At 36.9% G+C, this 22,739-nt stretch overlaps 1 protein-coding gene across 1 annotated transcript in view; it reads right to left on the bottom strand.

Annotated features, from left to right (window-relative positions):
• PPP2R5A (protein phosphatase 2 regulatory subunit B'alpha) overlaps window positions 1–22,739 on the bottom strand; it is a 95,710-nt gene that overhangs the window by 33,340 nt on the left and 39,631 nt on the right. Inside the window, exons 2-3 of the mRNA XM_030872966.3 lie at window positions 14,198–14,394; window positions 11,420–11,521 (exon numbers count right to left, since the gene is read on the bottom strand). Of these exons, the coding sequence (XP_030728826.1) occupies window positions 11,420–11,521; window positions 14,198–14,394 (299 nt within the window). The remainder of the gene's footprint in view (window positions 1–11,419; window positions 11,522–14,197; window positions 14,395–22,739) is intronic.

Genomic DNA, 22,739 nt, shown 5'->3' with positions numbered 1-22,739 from the left:
TGATTAAAAATATATATAACTTACTGGCTAATGAGAATTTCATGCTTTTAAAACCTTTGCATCATTAAACCTATTATCACTAATTTTATACCAACTATGGCATGAAATTTCAGATGAACCCTGTGCAGTGCTATTAAAACATAGTTTACCACTTCAGTTTTTCTATTCTATAAGCTCTAATGTGCTGATAAATCTCAAAAATTTTATCAGTTTACACTAATCCTAGGATTCCTCTTCCATTTTATTTGGATGTATAGGTGCTAGACAGAGTGAATAAATAATGAGGCAGACTATTGCTTTAAAGTGTCCCAAATAGTTTAGAATATAAATTTCTTTCTCATCTTTTATAATAAAAATAGAATGAAATGGCACTAATAAATATAAGTCCTGGTAAAATAAAAACTCAACAATACAATCTGGAGGAATTCCCTGGTGGTCCAGTGGTTAGGTCTCCACACTTTCACTGCTGAGGGCCTGGGTTCAATCCCTGGTTGGGGAACTAAGATCTCGCGAGCCATGTAGTGCGGCCAAAAACAAACAAACAAACAATATAATCTGAAGCAACACCGAGCACCCATATATAAAAGCAAGGTTCCTCTCTATCTCCTAGGAACTATGTAGAAAATAGCTGATGTTATCAATCCTATTGTCATTAACAAATCTATCATTTTTCATTTTATTCAGGATAGACTCTTGCCTCCAATGGTTCAAGCCTGTGGCAGGCATTGTTGCTTAGCTAATCTAACACCCATTCCCTTTCCCCTGCATGTCTCTACTACTGAAGCTGGAAAAACTAAATATTGATTCTGTCAGTCTGCCTTTCAACTAGAGTAATGGAAAAATGAAAAAGAGTACGGAAAAAAGAAAGATTAAAGACAATCCAAAAAAATGAAGAAAGAGGTAAGAAAAACAAAAAGATTTCAAGAGAAAGTGATATATATAGACAGAAGCAAAGAGCCAACATATGAATAGCAGGTATTCCCAAAGAAGAAAACAATGGGGTGGAACAAAAGATATACTAAAAAGTATTATTGAAGAAAACTTTTCAAAAATAAAAGTGTTTTTTTTACAGCAAAAGAACACTATTCAACTGGGAAAACTGATGTAGAAAACATCAACACTTATGTATAGACCAAGAAAAGCAACTGGCGGGACTTCCCTGGTGGCACAGTGGTTAAGAATCCGCCTTCCAATGCAGGGGACACGGGTTCGGGCCCTGGTCCAGGAAGATCCCACATGCTGAGAAGCAACTAAGCCCATGTGCCACAACTACTGAGCCTGCACTCCAGAGCCCGCGAGCCTCAACTACTGAAGCCAGCACACCTAGAGCCTGTGCTCCACAACAAGAAAAGCCACTGCAATGAGAAGCCCATGCACCGCAGCAAAGAGTAGCCCCTGCTCGACGCAACTAGAGAAAGCCTGTGCGCAGCAACGAATACCCAGTGCAACCAAAAAACAAAAAACCAACTGGCCATTAAAGGAAAAATATCCTTTGGGCGTCCAGGCATAAAGACCAAGAATATAAGAGGAAAAAAATCAGACTGAAATAAGAAGACAATGGAATAACATATTTAAGGTACTTAAGGAAATTAAGAAGCTGAACCAAGGATTTTATATCAATTCAAATTGACCTTTAAACATAAATGCTAGAGACAAACTGAGATGAAACATGCAACGACTCAGGAAGTAGTGGTCCCATGAGCCCTTCTACTAAAGAATGAGCTTCAAATTACCAAGAAATGGTCAGAGAAACTTTTCATAAGGATTGATAGTAAATATTAAATATATTACCCGTAGAACTAATGACAAGTGTTGGGCATAAAGGTGACAGATTAGTATAAAATCAGTTATATATTCTAACTATGTACAACTATCAAAAATAGGGAGTTGGAGGAGGGGAAGGAGAAGAGTATGGGAAGTAGAAGAAGCTCTGAATTGCCATGTAAGTATTTACTGTGAAAGTAAAAGGCTCACCCCCTGCCACTTTCCCCCCTTAATGTCCATACATCTGTTCTCTACATCTGTGTCTCAATTTCTGCCCTGCAAACCTCTTCATCTTTACCATTTTTCTAGGTTCTGATTATATGTGTTAATATACAATATTTGTTTTCCTCTTTCTGACATAACTTCACTCTGTATGACAGTCTCTAGATTCATCCACGTCTCTACAAATGACCCAATTTCATCCCTTTTTATGGCTGAGTAATATTCCATTGTATATACGTACCACATCTTTATCCATTCATCTGTCGATGGGCATTTAGGTTGCTTCCATGACCTGGCTATTGTAAATAGTGCTGCAATGAACATTGGGGTGCATGTGTCTTTTTGAATTCTGCTTTTCTCTGGGTATACGCCCAGTAGTGGGATTGCTGGATCATATGGTAATTCTATTTTTAGTTTTTTAAGGAATCTCCATACTGTTCTCCACAGGGGCTGTATCAACTTACATTCCCACCGACAGTGCAAGAGGGTTCCCTTTTCTCCACACTCTCTCCAGCATTTGTTGTTTGTAGATTTTCTGATGAAGTCCAATCTAATTGGTGTGAGGTGATACCTCACTGTAGTTTTGATTTGCATTTCTCTAATAATTAGTGATGCTGAGCAGCTATCATGTGCTTCTTGCCCATCTGTATGTCTTCTTTGGAGAAATGTCTATTTAGGTCTTCTGCCCATTTTTGTATTGGATTGGTTGTTTTTTTAATATTGAGCTGCATGAGCTGTTTATATATTTTGGAGATTAATCCTTTGTCTGTTGATTTCTTTGCAAATATTTTCTCCCATTCTGAGGATTGTCTTTTCGGTTGGTTTGTAGTTTGCTTTGCTTTGCAAAAGCTTTTAAGTTTCATTAGGTCCCATTTGTTTATATTTGTTTTTATTTCCATTGCTCTAGGAGGTGGATCAAAAAAGATCTTGCTGTGATTTATGTCAAAGAGTGTTCTTCCTATGTTCTTCCTATGTTTTCCTCTAAGAGTTTTAAAGTGTCTGATCTTACATTTAGGTCTCTAATCCATTTAGAGATTTTTTGTGTGTATAGTGTTAGGGAGTGTTCTAATTTCATTCTTTTACAATGTAGCTGTCCAGTTTTCCCAGCAACATTTAATGAAGAGACTGTCTTTTCTTCACTGTATATCTTTGCCTCCTTCGTCATAGATTAGTTGACCAAGGTGCGTGGGTTTATCTCTGGGCTTTCTATCCTGTTCCATTGATCTACATTTCTGTTTTTGTGCCAGTATCATATTGTCTTGATTACTGTACTTTTGTAGTATAGTCTGAGGTCAGGGAGTCTGATTCCTCCAGCTCCATTTTTTCCCCTTAAGACTGCTATGGCTATTTGGGGTTTTTTGTGTCTCCATATAAATTTTAAGATTTTTTGTTCTAGTTCTGTAAAAAATGCCATTGGTAATTTGATAGGGATTACACTGAATCTGTAGATTGCTTTGGGTAGTATAGTCATTTTCACAATGTTGATTCTTTCAAACCAAGAACATGGTATATCTCTCCATCTGTTTGTATCATCTTTCATTTCTTTCATCGGTGTCTTATAGTTTTCTGCATACAGGTCTTTTGTCTCCCTAGGTAGGTTTATTCTTAGGTATTTTATTCTTTTTGTTGCAGTGGTAAATGGGAGTGTTTCCTTAATTTCTCTTTCAGATTTTCCATCATTAGTGTATAGGACTGTAAGAGATTTCTGTGCATTAATTTTGTATCCTGCAACTTTACCAAATTCATTGATTAGCTCTAGTAGTTTTCTGGTGGCATCTTTAGGATTCTCTATGCATAGTATCATGTCATCTGCAAACAGTGACAGTTTTACTTCTTCTTTTCCAATATGCATTCATTTTATTTCTTTCTCTTCTCTGATTGCCGTGGCTAGGACTTCCAAAACTCTGTTGAATAATAGTGGTGAGGGTGGCAATCCTTGTCTTGTTCCTGATCTTAGAGGAAATGCTTTCAGTTTTTCACCATTGAGAATGATGTTTGCTGTGGGTTTGTCGTATATGGCCTTTATTATGTTGAGGTAGGTTCCCTCTATGCCCACTTTCTGGAGAGTTTTTATCATAAATAGGTGTTGAATTTTGTCAAAAGCTTTTTCTGCATCTATTGAGATGATCATATGGTTTTTATTCTTCAATTTGTTAATATGGTGTACCACACTGATTGATTCGCGTATATTGAAGAATCCTTGCATCTCTGGGATAAATCCCACTTGATCATGTTGTATGAGTCTTTTAATGTGTTGTTGGATTCTGTTTGCTAGTATTTTGTTGAGGATTTTTACATCCATATTCATCAGTGATACTGGTCTGTAATTTTCTTTTTTTTGTAGTATCTTTGTCTGGTTTTGGTATCAGGGTGATGGTGTCCTCATAGAATGAGTTTGGGAGTGTTCCTTCCTCTGCAATGTTTTGGAAGAGTTTGAGAAGGATGGATGTTAGCTCTTCTCAAAATGTTTGATAGAATTCACCTGTGAAGGCATCTGGTCCTGGACTTTTGTTTGTTGGAAGATTTTTATTCACAGTTTCAATTTCATTACTTGTGATTGGTCTGTTCATATTTTCTATTTCTTCGTGGTTCAGTCTTGGAAGGTTATACCTTTCTAAGAATTTGTCCATTTTATCCAGGTTGTCCATTTTATTGGCATAGAGTTGCTTGCAGTAGTCTCTTAGGATGCTTTGTATTTCTGTGGTGTCTATTGAAACTTCTCCCTTTTCATTTCTAATTTTGAGTCCTCTCCCTCTTTTTATTGATGAGTCTGGCTAATGGTTTATCAATTTTGTTTATCTTCTCAAAGAACCAGCTTTTAGTTTTATTGATCTTTGCTACTGTTTTCTTTGTTTCTATTTCATTTATTTCTGCTCTGATCTTTATGATTTCTTTCCTTCTACTAACTTTGGGTTTTGACTGTTCTTCTTTCTCTAGTTCCTTTAGGTGTAAGGTTAGATTGTTTATTTGAGATTTTTCTTATTTCTTGAGGTAGGCTTGTAATGATATAAACTTCCCTCTTAGAAATGCTTTTGCTGCATTCCATAGGTTTTGGATCATCGTGTTTTCGTTGTCATTTGTCTCTAGGTACTTTTTGATTTCCTCTTTGATTTCTTCAGTGATCTCTTGGTTATTTAGTAACGTATTGTTTAGTCTCCATGTGTTTGTGTTTTTTACGTTTTTTTCTCTGTAATTGATTTCTAATCTCATAGCGTTGTGGTCAGAAAAAATGCTTGATATGATTTCAATTTTCTTAAATTTACTGAAGCTTGATTTGTGACCCAGGATGTGATCTATCCTTGAGAATGTTCCGTGCACACTTGAGAAGAAAGTGTAATCTGCTGTTTTTGGATGGAATGTCCTATAAATATCAATTAAATCTATCTGGTCTACTGTGTCATTTAAAGCATGTGTTTCCTTATTAATTTTCGTTTTGGATGATCTGTCCGTTGGTGTAAGTGAGGCGTTAACGTCCCCCACTATTATTGTGTTACTGTCGATTTCCTCTTTTAGAGCTGTTAGCAGTTGCCTTGTGTATTAAGGTGTTCCTATGTTGGGTGCATATATATTTATAATTGTTATATCGTCTTTTTGGATTGATCCCTTGATCATTATGTACTGTCCTTCCTCATCTCTTATAACGTTCTTTATTTTAAAGTCTATTTTATCTGATATGAGTATTGCTACTCCAGCTGTCTTTTGATTTCCATTTGCATGGAATATGTTTTTCCATCCTCTCACTTTCAGTCTGTATGTGTCCCTAGGTCTGAAGTGGGTCGTTGTAGACAGCATATAGATGGGGTCTTGTTTTTGTATGCATTCAGCGAGCCTGTGTCTTTTGGTTGGAGCACTTAATCCATTCACGTTTATGGTAATTATCGATATGTATGTTACTACTACCATTTTCTTGTTTTGGGTTTGTTTTTGTAGGTCCTTTTCTTCTCTTGTGTTTCCCACTTAAAGAAGTTCTTTTTGCATTTGTTGTAGAGCTCGTTTGATGGTGCTGAATTCTCCCAGCTTTTGCTTTTCTGTAAAGCTTTTGATTTCTCTATTGAATCTGAATGAGATCCTTGCTGGGTAGAGTAATCTTGGTTGTAGGTTCCCTTTCATCCCTTTAAATCCCTTCCCTTTCATCACTTTAAATATATCATGCCACTGCCTTCTGGCTTGTAGAGTTTCTTCTGAAAAACCAGCTGTTAACCTTATGGGAGGTCCCTTGTATGTTATTTGTCATTTTTTCCTTTGCTGCTTTCAATGATATTTCTTTGCCTTTAATTTTTGTCAATTTGATTACTATGTGTCTCAGCGCGTTTCTCCTTGGGTTTGTCCTGCCTGGGACTCTCTGTGCTTCCTGGACTTGGGTGGCTATTTCCTTTCCCATGTTAGAGAAGTTTTAGACTACAATCTCTTCAAATATTTTCTCAGGTCCTTTCTGTCTTCTCCTTCTGGGACCCCTATAATGCGAATGCTGTTGCGTTTAATGTTGTCCCAGAGGTCTCGTAGGCTGTCTTCATTTCTTTTCATTCTTTTATCTTTCGTCTGTTCCACAGCAGTGAATTCCACCATTCTGTCTTCCACGTCACTTATCCGTTCTTCTGCCTCAGTTATTCTGCTATTGATTCCTTGTAGTGTATTTTTCATTTCACTTACTGTATTGTTCATCTCTGTTTGTTTGTTTTTTAATTCTTCTAGGTGTTTGTTCTTCAATTCTTCTAGGTCTTTGTTAAACATTTCTTGCAGCTTCTCGATCTTTGCCTCCATTCTTTTTCTGAGGTCCTGGATCATCTTCACTATCATTATTCTGAATTCCTTTTCTGGAAGGTTGCCTATCTCCACTTCATTTAGTTGTTTTTATGGTATTTTATCTTCTTCCTTCATCTGGTACATGGCCCTCTGCCATTTCATCTTGTTTATCTTTCTGTGAATGTGGGTTTTTTCCCACAGGCTGCAGGATTGTAGTTCTTCTTGCTTCTGCTTTCTGCCCTCTGGTGGATGAGGCTATCTAAGAGGCTTGTGCAAGTTTCCTGAAGGGAGGGACTGGTGGTGGGTAGAGCTGGCTGTTGCTCCGGTGGGTAGAGCTCAGTAAAACTTTAATCTGCTTGTCTGCTGATGGGTAGGGCTGAGTTCCCTCCTTGTTGGTTGTTTGGTCTGAGGAGACCCAACACTGGAGCCTACCAGCCTACCTCTCTGGTGGGGTTAATGGTGGACACTGGGAGGGCTCACGCCAACGAGTACTTCCGAGAACTTCTGCTGCCAGTGTCCTTGTCCTCACGGTGAGACACAGCCACCCACGGCCTCTGCAGAAGACCCTCCAACACTAGCAGGTAGGTCTGGTTCAGTCCCCTATGGGGTCACTGCTCCTTCCCCTGGGTCCCAATGCACACACTACTTTGTGTGTGCCCTCCAAGAGTGGAGTCTCTGTTTCCCCTAGTCTTGTCGAAGTCCTGCAATCAAATCTTGCTAGGCTTCAAAGTCTGATTCTCTAGGAATTCCTCCTCCCGTTGCTGGACCCCCAGGTTGGGAAGCCTGACATGGGGCTCAGAACGTTCACTCCAGTGGGTGGACTTCTGTGGTATAAGTGTTCTCCCATTTGTGAGTCACCCACCCAGTTATGGGATTTGATTTTATTGTGATTGTGCCCCTCCTACCGTCTCATTGTGGCTTTTCCTTTGTCTTTGGATGTGGGGTATCTTTTTTGGTGAGTTCCAGTGTCTTCCTGTCGATGACTGTTCAGCAGTTAGTTTTGATTCCAGTGCTCTTGCAAGAGGGAGTGAGACCACGTCCTTCCACTCCACCATCTTGAACCAATCTATATAATAAATTTTTATTACCAATTTTCCAATAATTATGAGGAGTGAGTTGTCACACAGTGACATTAGGGCAAGAAGACTATCCCTCCCTCAGTCTCAACTAAAAAAATGTGCTACAGAGATGGACTTTTGCAATGGCAGAGTGAGGACTTCAGTAAATTTGCTGTCTCACAAAAAACAATGAAAAACAGTTTGAGCTGGCAGAAGAAAGGTCAATAGAGATTATCTAGTTTGAGGTGTAGAAAGAAAGATTGAACACAAAATGAACAGAGCTTCAGAGACCTATGGGATACCATCAATCATACGAAGATATACATAATGGGAGTCTCAGAGGGAGAGGAGAAAGATGAACAAAAATAGCTGAAGAAATAGCTAAAAACAACCCAAATTTGATGAAAAGTATTAATTTATACAATGAACTATTAAGTGGAGCTCACTGAAGTCCAACTAGAATAGTCAAAGAGATGCATATCTAGAGACATCATAATCAAACAGACAGAAAGTTAAAGACAAAGAAAATTTTCAAAGCAGCAAGTAATAAATAACTTATCACATACATCAGATCCTAAATATTTTTAATAACTGACTTCTCAAAAGAAAACCATGGACACCAGAGCACCAATAGGATGACACCTTCAAAGTGCTGAAGGAACAAGGCAGTTAGCCAAGAATTCTATATCCAGCAAAACTCTCCTTCAAAAATGAAGGGAAAATTAAGAGATTCCCAGATCAACTGACAAACAGGAAATACTATTGTGCCTTACAGGAAATACTAAAAGGAATCCTTCAGGCTTAAATGAAAGGACACCATATATAACTTGAATCCACTGGAAGAAATAAAGAGGTAAAGGTAACTACATAGGTAAATATAAAAGACAGTATAAATGTACTTTTATTTATAACTCTTTTGTTCTCCTGCTTTACAAGACAACCACATAAAGCAATAATTACAAAACTGTGTTGATGGGTGTACAATGTATAAGCATACCTTGGAGATATTGCAGGTTTGGTTCCAGACCACCATAATAAAGCGAATATTGCACTAAAGCAAGTCACATTATTTTTTTTGGTTTCCCAATGCATATAAAAGTTATGTGTACACTATAGTCTCTTAAGTATGCAATAGCATTATGTTTAAAAAAAGTGTACATACCTTAATTTAAAAATACTTTATTGCTAAAAAATGCTAACCATCATCTGAGTCTTCAGGAAGTTGTCATCTTTTTGCAATAATAACATCAAAGATCACTGATCACCATAAAAAAATATAACAATGTAAAAGTCTGAAGTATTCCAAGAATTATCAAAATGTGACACTGAGACATGAAGTAAGCAAATGCTGTTGGAAAATGGTTCTGATAGTCTTGTTCAACACAGGATTGCCACAAACCTTCAATTTGTAAAAAATGCAATATCTGCAAAGTGCAATAAAGTGAAGTGTAATAAGATGCTATTTTATGTCTGCATAAAGATCTAATTTTTATGACAGTAATACCACAAAGGAAGGGGGAGGGAATGGAGGTATCCTGGACCAAAATTTTGTATACTACTAAAATTAAGTTAGTATTCAACCAAACTAGATCGTTTTAAGATGCTAATTGTAATCCCTAGGGTAACTACTAAGACAGTAACTCAAAAAAATATAGTTAAAGAAACAAGCGAATTAAAATGGTACACTAGAAAATACCTATTTAATACAAAAGGTAATAATGGAGGAATAGAGGAACAAAAAAGATATAAGACATAAAACAGCCAAATGGAAGACATAAATTCTACCTTATCAGTAATTACATTAAATGTAAATGGATTAAATACTGCTCAAAAGGCAGAGACAGTCAAAATTGATTAAAAGAAAAAAACAAACAAAAAACGGGTTCCAACTACATGCTGCTTACAAGAAACACTATTTATTTATTTGCCATGCTGTGCAGCTTGCAGGATCTTAGTTCCCTGACCAGGGAATGAACCCAGGCCCTCAGCAGTGAAAGTGGAGAGTCCTAACCACTGGACCACAAGGGAATTCCCAAAAAACACAATTTAGATTCAAAGAAACAAACAGATAAGAAGTAAATGTATGGAAAAGACATATCACGCAAACAGTAACCAAAAGAGAGTTAGACAGTGGCAGTTAGACAGTAAATATCAGAAAAAATGAACTTTAACACAAAAACTGTTATTAGAGTTATAATGATAAGGGACATATCCAAGAGGAAGATAAAACAATTATACACATATGCAGCTAACAATAGGGCCCCAAAAATTCCTGAAGCAAAAACTGACAGAACTGAAGAGAGAATAGACAATTCAACAACAATAGTTGGAGACTTCAATATCTCACTTTCAATAATGGACAGAACTAGACAGAACATCAACAAAGAAACAGAAGACTTAAACAACCAAGTAGATCTAAGAGATTTCAACACAACACTCCACCCAACAACAACAGTATACGTGGTCTTCTCAAGTACACATGAAACATTCTCCATGATAAACCATATGCTAGACCATAAAAAGAAGCCTCAATAAATTTAAAAGGATTGAAAACTTCAAAGTATATTCTACAACCACAATGGAATAAAATTATAAATCAGTAACAGAAAGAAATCTGGGAGTCACAAATATGTAGAAATTAAACACATTCCTAAATAACTAATGGGCCAAATAAATCACAGAGGAAATCAGAAAATATTTTGAAATGAATGAAAACAAAAACACAACATATCAAAATCTATGGGAAACAGATGTTAAACAAAAACTTGTACATGAATGTGTAACATTCTTAACAGCTCTAATCACAACACCCAAAAGGTAGAAACCATCCAAATGTCCATCTACTGATTAACGGATAAACAAAATGTGGTATGTCCATACAATGGAATATTATTCAGCCATTAAAAGGAATGACATATTGATACACATTACAATATTGATAAACCCTGAAAATGTTAAGTGAAAGAACCCAAACACAAAAGGCCACATATTATATGACTCCATTTATATTAAATATCCAGGACAACCAAATCCATAGAGACAGAATGTGGATGAAAAGCTGCCAGGGACTGTGGGGGTGGGAGAATGGAAAGTGACTGTTAATGACAAGGGGGTTTCCATTTGGGGTGATGAAAAGGTTATGGAACTAGATAGTAGTGATGGTTGCATAGCATTAAAAATGCACTTAATGCTACAGAATACACTTTAAAATGGTTTAAATGGTAAATGTTAAGTGTATTTTACCACAATAAAAAAAGTGAAAAGCAATATTTTGAGAAAAGAAAATGTTAAGAAAACAAATTAAAAGTCAAGTACTTTAGGGCTTCCCTGGTGGCGCAGTGGTTGAGAGTCCGCCTGCCAATGCAGGGGACGCGGGTTCGTGCCCCGGTCCAGGAAGATCCCACATGCCGCAGAGCGGCTAGGCCCGTGAGCCATGGTTGCTGAGCCTGCGCGTCCGGAGCCTGTGCTCCACAACGGGAGAGGCCAAAACAGTGAGAGGCCCACATACCGCAAAAAAAAAACAAAACAAAGTCAAGTACTTTAAATAGACACTCAGGTCTAAAACAGAGTTCTGTGATTTCAGCAGAATATCATAAATGTAAAAATTGTCAATACAAAGTTATGTTCCATACTTGTATGTGAGGCCAAGAGGCCTCAAGTGTGGGCTCATCCTCTTCTGGATCAAAATCTGGATTATCACTTGGAGGAAGAGTTCGGAAGATGTTAGCACTGATCTGTAAAGAAAAATAAATTTAGATTCATGTTCTAAATAAACGTATGTTTTTGTTGCTTAATGGAATTAAAAAATGCAAAATGAAATATTTTTAAGATAACTTTATTTAAGAAAAAGGTTAAGTTGTGGCTGTAAGCTTAGTTCAAAACCTATAAATCTCTTCAAGATATGAAGGCAGCCATTTGTTTCTCTCTTTTCTCTGTCCCATAATTCTGACTTCTATAGATATCAAACTTCATACAGATTACCTCTAGACTCCTCTTCCTTAAATCACAAGTTTTTCTTTCCAAGTTTTGCTTTAAAAAAAAAAAAAAAAAGAGGATGTGAAGGAACTGGGGGGGGGGGGCCGAGCATAAAGTTCCTAACTCTCCCTATCCCCAACTTGATTATTTTCATCTTTCCACAACTCCCCCCATATTCTAACCCAGCCATTTACTTACCTTATAACCCAAGAGTTTGGTAAAATATCTCTTACACATACACATCACGCTAAAGAGGAGGATGGGGGTAGAATACTTTCACTGTCATTACAGACATAGTTATTCACTGCCATTACAGACATAGTTATAATACCCCATGATGACTTAATTTACTGTATTTCATTAACTCTGAGCATTTTTTTAAAAAAAATATTAATCTCTCTGAAATAAGGATATGCTTTGAGACTCTTCATTTCAGAGTCTTCATTTTAGGTTGTAACTTCATCTTTCACATTGTCTGTCTTAGTACCAAAGTACATATCCTTTTTCTACATATCCTTTTTCTCTAGCAAAGGATGGATTGTGAGCCCAACTCAAAATTCGTTGAAGAATGATGAACAGACTGACAGACCAAATGGTTTAGTAAACATGTAAGGCCCTAATTTTGAGGGGTTGGTCATTTAAGATAAATTATTTGGGGAACAGAGGATGAGACAAGCGTTGTTTGGTGGTGCAAGCAAATTCCCAACCATTCTTATGAAGTAGCATCTATGGTAATCCAAATAACTGCTAACAGTCAATTATTATAACCATAAGACTTAGAAAGTTATAATCCAGAATTTGATTTGCTAGAACTCAAAGCCAGTATATGAAGCCAGAGCCAATAAATAGTTTGATAAATATCAATTTCACAGAGTGGCAGAAAGTCACAGATAGAACTTGAAAAGGAAATATATCCCATAGGAGGGCATAATTTGCCTTTGAAATCATACTTATTATTGTTGGTAGTAAAAGTTAAACCTTGTAGCCACCAATAAAATTAACTGTATACAGCAAATACACAGAAGAGCTTTAAAGAACTAAGCGGGTGAGTTGGCTTCTTATCTAGAAATTAAGTACCCAGAAGTTAAAAAAAAAAAAAAAAAGGACAAAACAAACACATCTTTTTACTTGGGGAAAGAAATTAAATCTCAGAATTTATTAGTAAATAGAAAATTACAAAATAACTTGACTCAAATATTTGAGTACTTTCAATATCTGAGGCAACAACTTTAGAGAGATAAAAATATCTTCCCTAGGATTTTCAAAATTCCTGAATACAAACCATTTGAAATCAATAAAGTGGAAATATTGCATTTTCCCCCTGAACATTTTTTAATGACCAACACAAAACAAAGAACAAAATACAAAGTCTATCAATAATCAATACTTATATTCTCAAACTGTCTCTCTTAATTATCTGTGGAATTGAGGAAGCTAATTTCATTTTGATTAATGTTCTCTCTAGAGCTAATCTTTAAAAAAATCTTAAGGCTTTTATTTTGTTTTTTAAAAAGAAAAAAACGAATCAAAATGTCCTAAGTCCTTTTAACTGGTCTTCTAGTACAATATGATGAAAGAAAATTCAGCTAGTATATTAGGGTCAAATTTAACTTTCCTGCACATTTTGCTCTTCCCCCAGAACATATATCAGGCACAGGGAAAGAAATTAAGGCAACTAAATTGTATAGTTTATAGCTTAGATTATACTTGCTATAACCTTCTATAACCAACATTTAAGCTTAAATTGTGTATTCAGTGACTCTAATTATTTCAAATGAATTTTTTGTATTTTGTTATGCACCAAAATACAAAAACCACAAGTCTGAAACAAATTTCTACAGTTTGATGGAGAATATGGTTAAATAATTAATAAACAGTATCCTAAACAACCTTACTTCAATACTTTTCACAGCAGATATTTCAAACTTTTGTTTACATCATTTAACTTCTTAAAGGTCCCACGTTTTGATTAAAATTCAGTGTTATAGAATCTACATATATGATATCAAAATGTCCTAAATAAGATTTATTTTAGACCTGACTCCCTTATCCACTGCTGAGAGCCCCATAGTTTTTCATTGGTCTTTTCTTCCCCCTTTAGATGTTCTTTCTCCACAGCTATTCAGCTGCATGTTAATTATCTATCAATCTGTATTATCTTGAGCTTATATCTTTCTCCTAAGCTCTAGATATGCACTATCCAATGTGGTAGCCACCAGCCATTGTGGCTATTGAATTCCCAAACTATTATAAAGCAATGACACCATCATTGGAATGGATGGATAATCTTTCAAATGGACTATTTAAAAAAAACATTCTTTTGAGCACATTAATTATTGTATATTTATTAAAAATCAGTCTCATTAAATCATAATTACACCTCAGATCTTACTTGAATTTATATAAATCTGAGGAACTTAAGTCTAGAGGCTTACCATTTTTACTATATCAGAATACGCTGATTCAACAATTACACCACGATTAGTTGAAACATACTCAACCAGTTCATTCAATGTTGCTCTTTTAACTTCTTTGCTCTTCAAGTCTGAAACAGAGTCCATGAAATCAAAGAGTATGCAACACTGCTGCAGCTTCTGACAGAAAAGCTCTTGTTGTTCATTTGAAGTGGCATCTGTAAATAAAAATAAAGAGAAACTTAGAAATGACCTACTCAGAAGTTACCTTCATGTTTGCCAATTTTGTAGAAGCTATTCACGTACATAAAGTAAAACTTCTCTCAAAAATCTAGTGAGAAATTTACCCATCTAATCCCATTATTCACGCCAGACATGAATTTCTATCTTCCTCCTCTCTCACTACCCACAATCAATCATTAAATGTTATTGATTCCGTTTCTTTAACTTATCTGGAATCTATCCTTTTCTTGTCATTCCCTCTGCCACTTTAACGGCCCTCACATTCATCATTTAGACTACAGCAATGACATCCTAACTGCTTCTCTTGCCTGGGGCCATAACCTGCGATTCCTGATTTATCCTCTAAGCTACTTCAAAAGCTAAAATCTTGCTAAAATGAGAATCATTCTGATCATACTCAATACTTTTCAATGATCCTCCAAAAATTACAGAATGACGTTCAAACTCCTTAGGATTGTATACAAAATGAAGCTGCCTACGGCCAAGAGTCATCTCTCAACACTATCTAGCATGCACCTTCACTTTAGTTAAACCATGCTCTCTGCAATTTCCTGAAGATTTTACACTGTTTCCTCTGCCTGGAATGCCCTTTTCCCACATTTCCACCCTGAGAACTCTCCCCATTTATTAAGTTTCAGCATAAGCATATTCCACTCTCAGAAGCTTTCTCTATGGCACTGAAGCTAAATTGGTTGGTTAATCCACACTGACCCAAATGTATCTTAGGTGCTATCTCTATTGTAGTATTTACTGTGCGATATGGCAGTTATATTTTACATGTATTATACTCTTAGATTACGAGGCCCCCAAAGACAGGAAACAAGTGTTCTCCCTTTCTTTCTCTCTCTCTCCCCCTCCCTCCGCCCTCTCATTATCTAGCACAGTACCTGCCACACAACATGCATTCAGTAAATGTTTATTGTTTTATCTTCTACTGAGTACAAAAATATGGGCACATTATAATCATTTGATTCTAACAAATGTATTAAATCTTTTTGTTTGCAACATTCAAAAAGTAATGAAATTTCACTTCTGAATTTCAAATCTATAAACAAGGACCTTCAGTTATTCAGCTCAATTATTTGTTTCTTGAACTACTGAGATTAAATTTTTTAAAATCATGTATTCTGATACTGAGCTCATAGTATACAACAGTATTCCTTCATTCAAAACCAATGCCTGCTTTATATAAAGATAGAGGTAGAAATCTTCATAAAGATGATAACCTAACCAAGGATGCCCATGCTTTTTAATTCCTCTGGGGCAGGAAGCCAAGTGAAATTACTTTGCAGCTATATTCAAGTGCTGTCCTTAAAAAGCTGAGCTAGATAAGGTACTGCTAAAATATAGCAGGTAAGATATCCTAAGCCCACTCACACAAAAAAGACAAATACAGCATATCCTTTTGATTAGTCAATTTTGTTCAATAACTTGAAACATAATATTTACAAAAAAAACAAACATAGATATATTATAAAGAACAACAAAATTCACATGACTTTTGAAGTAAAAATATAAAGATTCTAAAAAAATTTTGAATTTGCTGCAACCCATTTATGGCTATGCCAGCAGAAACTTCTTCTGTGGTAGTGCCACACTTATAAAGAATTTGCATAACACTCTATGTTCCAAAATCAATAATGGCTCTCTGCTACATGAAAGCCAAGGTCTACAATCCTAAGACAGGCATCAGAGTTCATGTAATATTGACAGAGTACATGACATTTTTGATGATCACTTCCATAAAGTTTTTGATTCAAGAACACCTTTATTTGAACTGTTCTTTTGTGGGAACATTTTTATGTACCCTTTTTAAAAAAAGACCATTAAATCTGCAACTACTTTCAATACCAAGTAATTTGTTAAACAGTTATCTTTACCCAGAAGTTTATTAAACCTCATTCTACTGCGGGTGAGAGTGAAGCACCATCCGGCATACACACTGCATATAATCTTACCAGTCATAATTCACTATACTAGTTCATCCCAAAACGACCATCAGTTATTCTAAGCAGAATCTGCTCATTCCCTGAGACGTTAGCCGTATCTTAAATGGCCTTTTTCTTAAATTCTCTTGGGGTTTTCTCCCTTAAAGTTAAAAAGGTATCCACTTAAGATTGGTATTTGGTTTATTTCAGTTACTAAACAGACGTCTGCTTAATACAAATACTTGGCTTGAAAAACTAGAAGATGGACACCTGTCCTTTTTGTAAGCTTCCTAATCAGGCTAAACTTATTAGATTGGGTATGTATTACACATTAGAGAAGTGGGTAATAATTTGGGCTGTAAGAATCCTTCTCAACTCACACTGTACAAGAAATCCCCATAGTTCTCTCCATTACTCAGTAATAACTCTATCTATTTATAAATATATCTACATCCTTATTGTATAGCTTTATACTGTCTATTATAACACATATCTTTATATATAGTTAAATTCCATTATAATGATGGTTTGGGGAAATAGGTGCCATACCTTTAGAAGGTAACTCAGTTTAAGAGAGTTAAAAAAATTTTTTTTTTTACTTATTTATTTATGTATGTATTTATTTTGGCTGTGTTGGGTCTTCATTACTGTGTGAGGGCTTTCTCTAGTTGCGGCAAGGGGGGGCCGCTCTTCATCGCAGTGCGCGGGCCTCTCACTATCGCGGCCTCTCTTGTTGCAGAGCACAGGCTCCAGACGCGCAGGCTCAGTAGTTGTGGCTCACGGGCCTAGTTGCTCCGCGGCATGTGGGATCCTCTCAGACCAGGGCTCGAACCCGTGTCCCCTGCATCGGCAGGCAGACTCTCAACCACTGCGCCACCAGGGAAGCCCCTTAAAATATTTTTAACCTTTTTTTCCTTATGCTAAAAAAATACAAACTCATACAATATCCCAGTTCAATCAGAGATCACCTTAGATAGCCAGCGCTATTCTCTCCTTCCGCCTCCAAACCACCTTCTCTATGTGAAATCACTCCTCTCTCTGTTCTCCAAAGGCCATATCTTTGTTCAGACTCTTCCCTACCTGAAATACCTTACCAGATTCCTCCCCTATGTTTCCAAATCCTACTCACCCTTTAAGAATAAACTGAGGGCTTCCCTGGTGGCGCAGTGGTTCAGAGTCCGCCTGCCCATGCAGGGCACACGGGTTCGTGCCCCAGTCCGGGAAGATCCCACATGCCGTGGAGCGGCTGGGCCCGTGAGCTATGGCCGCTGAGCCTGCGCGTCCAGAGCCTGTGCTCCACAACGGGAGAGGCCACAACAGTGAGAGGCCCACATACCGCAAAAAAAAAATAAAATAAAAAAGAATAAACTGAAATCCCACATTCTCCACCAAATTTCCCTTAGGTAGGTCAGGGTAAACTGATCCCTCCCTTCTCTGGACATCTATAATACAATCTCAGTCATACACTTGAGCATGCATTAACTTTGGGCCTGTATTTAATGAATATTTCTTTTAGCACTCATCAAAAGAATTCAGGTTCCTCAAGGGCAAGGATCATTCACTGAGCAGGCTTTCCTTTTTATCTCTTTTACTTCTAGCATAGGGTATATAAGGAGCCAACAAATGTGTATTTGATGGTAGAAAAAACTCTGAATTTGAAGAATAAGATTATGCACTGAATTAAAATAGGCTATAGAACAAAGAAAAGAGGCTGCATATCAAAGCTGGCATAAATAGTGAATTATTACATCATATCTATGCTTAAGAATTTATAACAATGACCATTTTTATCAATACCCTACCTTGATGGTTGATTTAAATGGATTAAATGAAATAATGATCATGAAGGTGAGTGCATATATGTCAAAGGAGATACAAATGGAAGGCATTTTTCTCACCACAGGCTAGTAGCCTACAGCTAACATGTTAGAAGACACAAAATGATTTTCAAGACTGACAAACAGTAGATTCAGGAACATGTTATATATAAAAAGGAAGTTTCTTTTTCTTTTTTCTTCTTTCTTTTTTTTAGGAAGTTTCTCTTTCTGGGCACCTAACTCTTGAGTCTCCTTGGGAAGAAATTAATGTTTTTCATAGCTTCTCCATTTAGTAATCCGCTACTTAGCCTAAAGATTTTTTTTGAAGTTGCTTTCTCCTCCAGAATTATATCCCAGCATTACCTAATATTTGGATGGAACAGGTCACATCTGGATTTTCCCAAACATTAGATATATTTAGAAAGCAGTTAACATTTCAACTCCTTTGGCTCTGAGTTGAAATAGAAATGTCCAAACCTCAATTATTTTTAGGTATTAGGGAACAGAAAAATCTTTTCCTACCTAACCCCTCCTGTAGGTAATACATGTTCTATTGAACAGTCTACTGTGCTACATAATAAAACATAATGCTGCGAACATTAGCGCTTCCTTCATGCCAAATACAACTCTGTTTCCTATGTCTATTTATTTAACTTTCAAAGCAGTCCTTTAAGGTTAGTTTTGAAAGTTAGAGATGATTTCCTGCCTTCAAGAGCTTAGAAGCAGGTTGGGAAGACAAGATACAAAACATTAAAAAATAATGCTATCAGGCGATAAACAAATGTAAAAGGTATGGTTGTCTACCATACACACACACACACACACACACACACACACACACACACACAATCTATTCTCTATATAACCTGGAGTCAAAAAGAATTTGAGAGCACTTACAAGATTAAATATAAGGAGAACAATTAAAAATAAAATCAGGATTAATTAAAAGCAGGAAAGCTATAGATATTACAAGGTATTTGACTGCTATATTTAATCACTTTGTGTTGAGTTGCTTGGCAACTAAGGTAAAACAGCGGTGGAAGAGGTGATCAGATTGTAAAAGCTTAAGTGAGAGAAGAGAATGCTCCTGTCGCCTACTGTTGGCTGGCCTACTTCTAGGTTCAAGACAAGCAATCTTTTCATATAGATCGAAAACATTTTTATAATGGTTACCCTAGTAAGAAAAGATGAGATCATTGTTTTCATCATTAAAAAATTATAAAATATTTCACACTTGTCGATGTTTAATATAATCGCAACTCTTTTTTTTTTTGCGGTACGCGGGCTCACTGTTGTGGCCTCTCCCGCTGCGGAACACAGGCTCTGGACGCGCAGGCTCAGCGGCCACGACTCACGGGCCCAGCCGCTCCGCGGCACGTGGGATCCTCCCAGACCGGGGCACAAACCCGCGTCCCCTGCATTGGCAGGCGAACCCTCAACCACTGCGCCACCACGGAAGCCCCTAATCCCAACTCTTAGGCACCTTTCTGAAACATCAATTTTCAGAATTTTCTTATAAGAAAAAGAGACAAAAAGCAAAAAATATATTTCAGTAAGCTGAAAAAAGATCAGACTACATTCTGGCTATATTTCATAAATATGAATAATAAATACTTTGTGAGGAAAAGAATGGGTAATAATTCTGTTCACTAGGGAATTCCCTGGTGGTGGAGTGGTTAAGAATCCACCTGCCAAAGCAGGGGACACGGGTTTGATCCCTGGCCCGGGAAGATCCCACATGCCGTGGAGCAACTAAGCCCGTGCGCCACAACTACTGAGCCTGTACTCTAGAGCCTGTGAGTCACGACTACTGAGCCCACGCACCACAACTACTGAAGCCCACGCACCCTAAAACCCATGTGCTGCAATTACTGGGCCTGCGTGCTGCAACTACTGAAGCCTGTGCACCTAGAGCCCGTGCTCTGCAACAAGAGAAGCTCGCACACTGCAACGAAGAGTGGCACTCACTTGCCACAACTACAGAAAGTCCGTGCACAGCAATGAAGACCCAACGCAGCCAAAAAAAAAAAAAAAAAATTCTGTTCACTAAATGTAAAAAGCACTGACAGTATCTACACTGACCACTTTATACTTCAGCTTCCCCATTACAAGCATGCTTGCAAATGAAGTCTGTCATACTCAGTGGTGTTTCAGTATGGCAATGCCTTACTTTTAGGCAGTTAGGTCACATGCTGTTTTTACTTGGCTATTTTTACTAGGCTTATGTTGATTATCCATTTGCCATTCTCACATGTGGATAATAATATCCATTCTGATTCCTATAGTGATAACTTCCTCACCTGGGATTCTCCCTGCAATATTAACTGATGTTATCCATCAGAATTCCACTTAGAGGTTCAAAAATAAAAATACCCCTGGAAACATACTAATTCACAGGAAAAATTCATAATACCTTACAGTGCTACATCATATAGCAACTGGAATGGTGGATGCTGACAATGTAATTGTTTTGCAACATGCCCCAAGTACAACACAGTATTTGCTAGTCACTCTGAAATTAATTACAGGAGACCCCAAAATTTTGTTGGAGCAGTTTAAATCTGGACTTCTTGGAAAGATGACACTGTACCTATTTCAAATAAATATTAATTTCTTCCAAAATGTGTATATGAATCATGACCAAATAAGAGATGAGCATTTAAGATCCTGGTGACAGCCATTTAAATAAAGAGAGGGACTTCCTGGCAGCGCAGTGGATAAGACTCCGCAATCCCAATGCAGTGGGCCCTGGTTCGATCCCCGATCAGGGAACCAGGTCCCACATTCATGACACAACTAAGAGTTCGCATGCCACAACAACTAAGAAGCCTGCCTGCCGCAACTAAGGAGCCAACGTGCGGTAACTAAGGACCCCGCAAGCCACAACTAAGACCCCAAGCAACCAAATAAATAAATATTAAAATAAACATAAATAAATAAATAAGCAAAGAGAAAAACCCAGTCCTATACACAAACCTATTAGCATACCTTGACCTCCCCCTAAGTATTGATCTGGGAGCAATTCAGACCACCATTTATGATCACAATATAGCATATTCAACCATCTTAAATGTCTTCAGTCTTTATGTTGCTTCAAAGAAACCTAATCACAACTTAAGAATATAATGTAACAGACCTGAAACACCAATATATTATATTCATATTTATATGCATCTCTTCACTAACAATATCAGAGCTAAGGATTTACTAAAAGTGCTCATCTGAAAAATATTATTAAATCCCCAATATAAAAAGCTCTTCATGTAAAGTATTAAAGATGCAAGAAAAGCTACACAATCAAGGAATTATCTAAAGAACAGATATGTTTGCAAAACACATAATAGTTAAAATCTGACTGGAAGATGAATTCTTTTTTTTTTATAGGGCAGGTTCTTATTAGTTATCCATTTTACACATATTAGTGTATACATGTCAATCCCAACCTCCCAGTTCATCCCACCACCACCACCCCACGCCACTTCCCCCCTTGGTGTCCATACGTTTGTTCTCTACATCTGTGTCTCTATTTCTGCCCAGCAAACCAGTTCATCTGTACCATTTTTCTAGATTCCACATATATGTGTTAATATACAATATTTGTTCTTCTCTTTCTGACTTATTTCACTCTCTATGACAGTATCTAGATCCATCCACATCTCTAAAAATGACCCAATTTCATTCCTTTTTATGGCTGGGTAATATTCCATTGTATATACATACCACTTCTTCTTTATCCATTTGTCTGTTGATGGGCATTTAGGTTGCTTCCATTACCTGGCAAGTGTAAATAGTGCTGCAATGAACATTGGGGTGCATGTGTCTCTTTGAATTATGGTTTTCTGTGGGTATATGCCCAGTAGTGGGATTGCTGGGTCATATGGTAATTCTATTTTTAGTTTTTTAAGGAACCTCCATACTGTTCTCCACAGGGGCTGTATCAATTTACGTTCCCACCAACAGTGCAAGAGGGTTCTCTTTTGTCCACGCCCTGTCCAGCATTTGCTGTTTGTAGATTTTCTGATGATGCCCATTCTAACTGGTGTGAGGTGATACCTCATTGTAGTTTTCACTTGCATTTCTCTAATAATTAGTGATGTTGAGCAGCTTTTCATGTGCTCCTTGCCCATTGGTATGTCTTCTTTGGAGAAATGTCTATTTTAGGCCTTTTGCCCATTTTTGGATTGCGTTGTTTGTTTTTTTTATATTGAACTGCATGAGCTGTTTATATATTTTAGAGATTAATCCTTTGTTGATTCATTTCCAAATATTTTCTCCTATTTTGACAGTTCTCTTTTGGTCTTGTTTGCAGTTTCCTTTGCTGTGCCAAAGCTTTTAAGTTTCATTAGGTCCCATATGTTTATTTTTGTTTTTATTTCCATTACACTAACAGGTGAATCAAAAGAGATCTTGCTGTGATTTATGTCAAAGAGTGTTCTTCCTATATTTTCCTCTAAGAGTTTTATAGTGTGCGATCTTACATTTAGATCTCTAATCCATTTTGAGTTTATTTTTGTGTATGGTGTTAGGGAGTGTTCTAATTTCATTCTTTTACATGGAGCTGTCCAGTTTTCCCAG

This window comes from Globicephala melas, chromosome 1, assembly GCF_963455315.2.
Source record: "Globicephala melas chromosome 1, mGloMel1.2, whole genome shotgun sequence".
Classification (NCBI taxonomy): Eukaryota; Metazoa; Chordata; class Mammalia; order Artiodactyla; family Delphinidae; genus Globicephala; species Globicephala melas.
The sequence above is the reverse complement of the archived record's forward strand: the minus strand, read 5'-3'. Positions and strand labels throughout refer to the sequence as shown.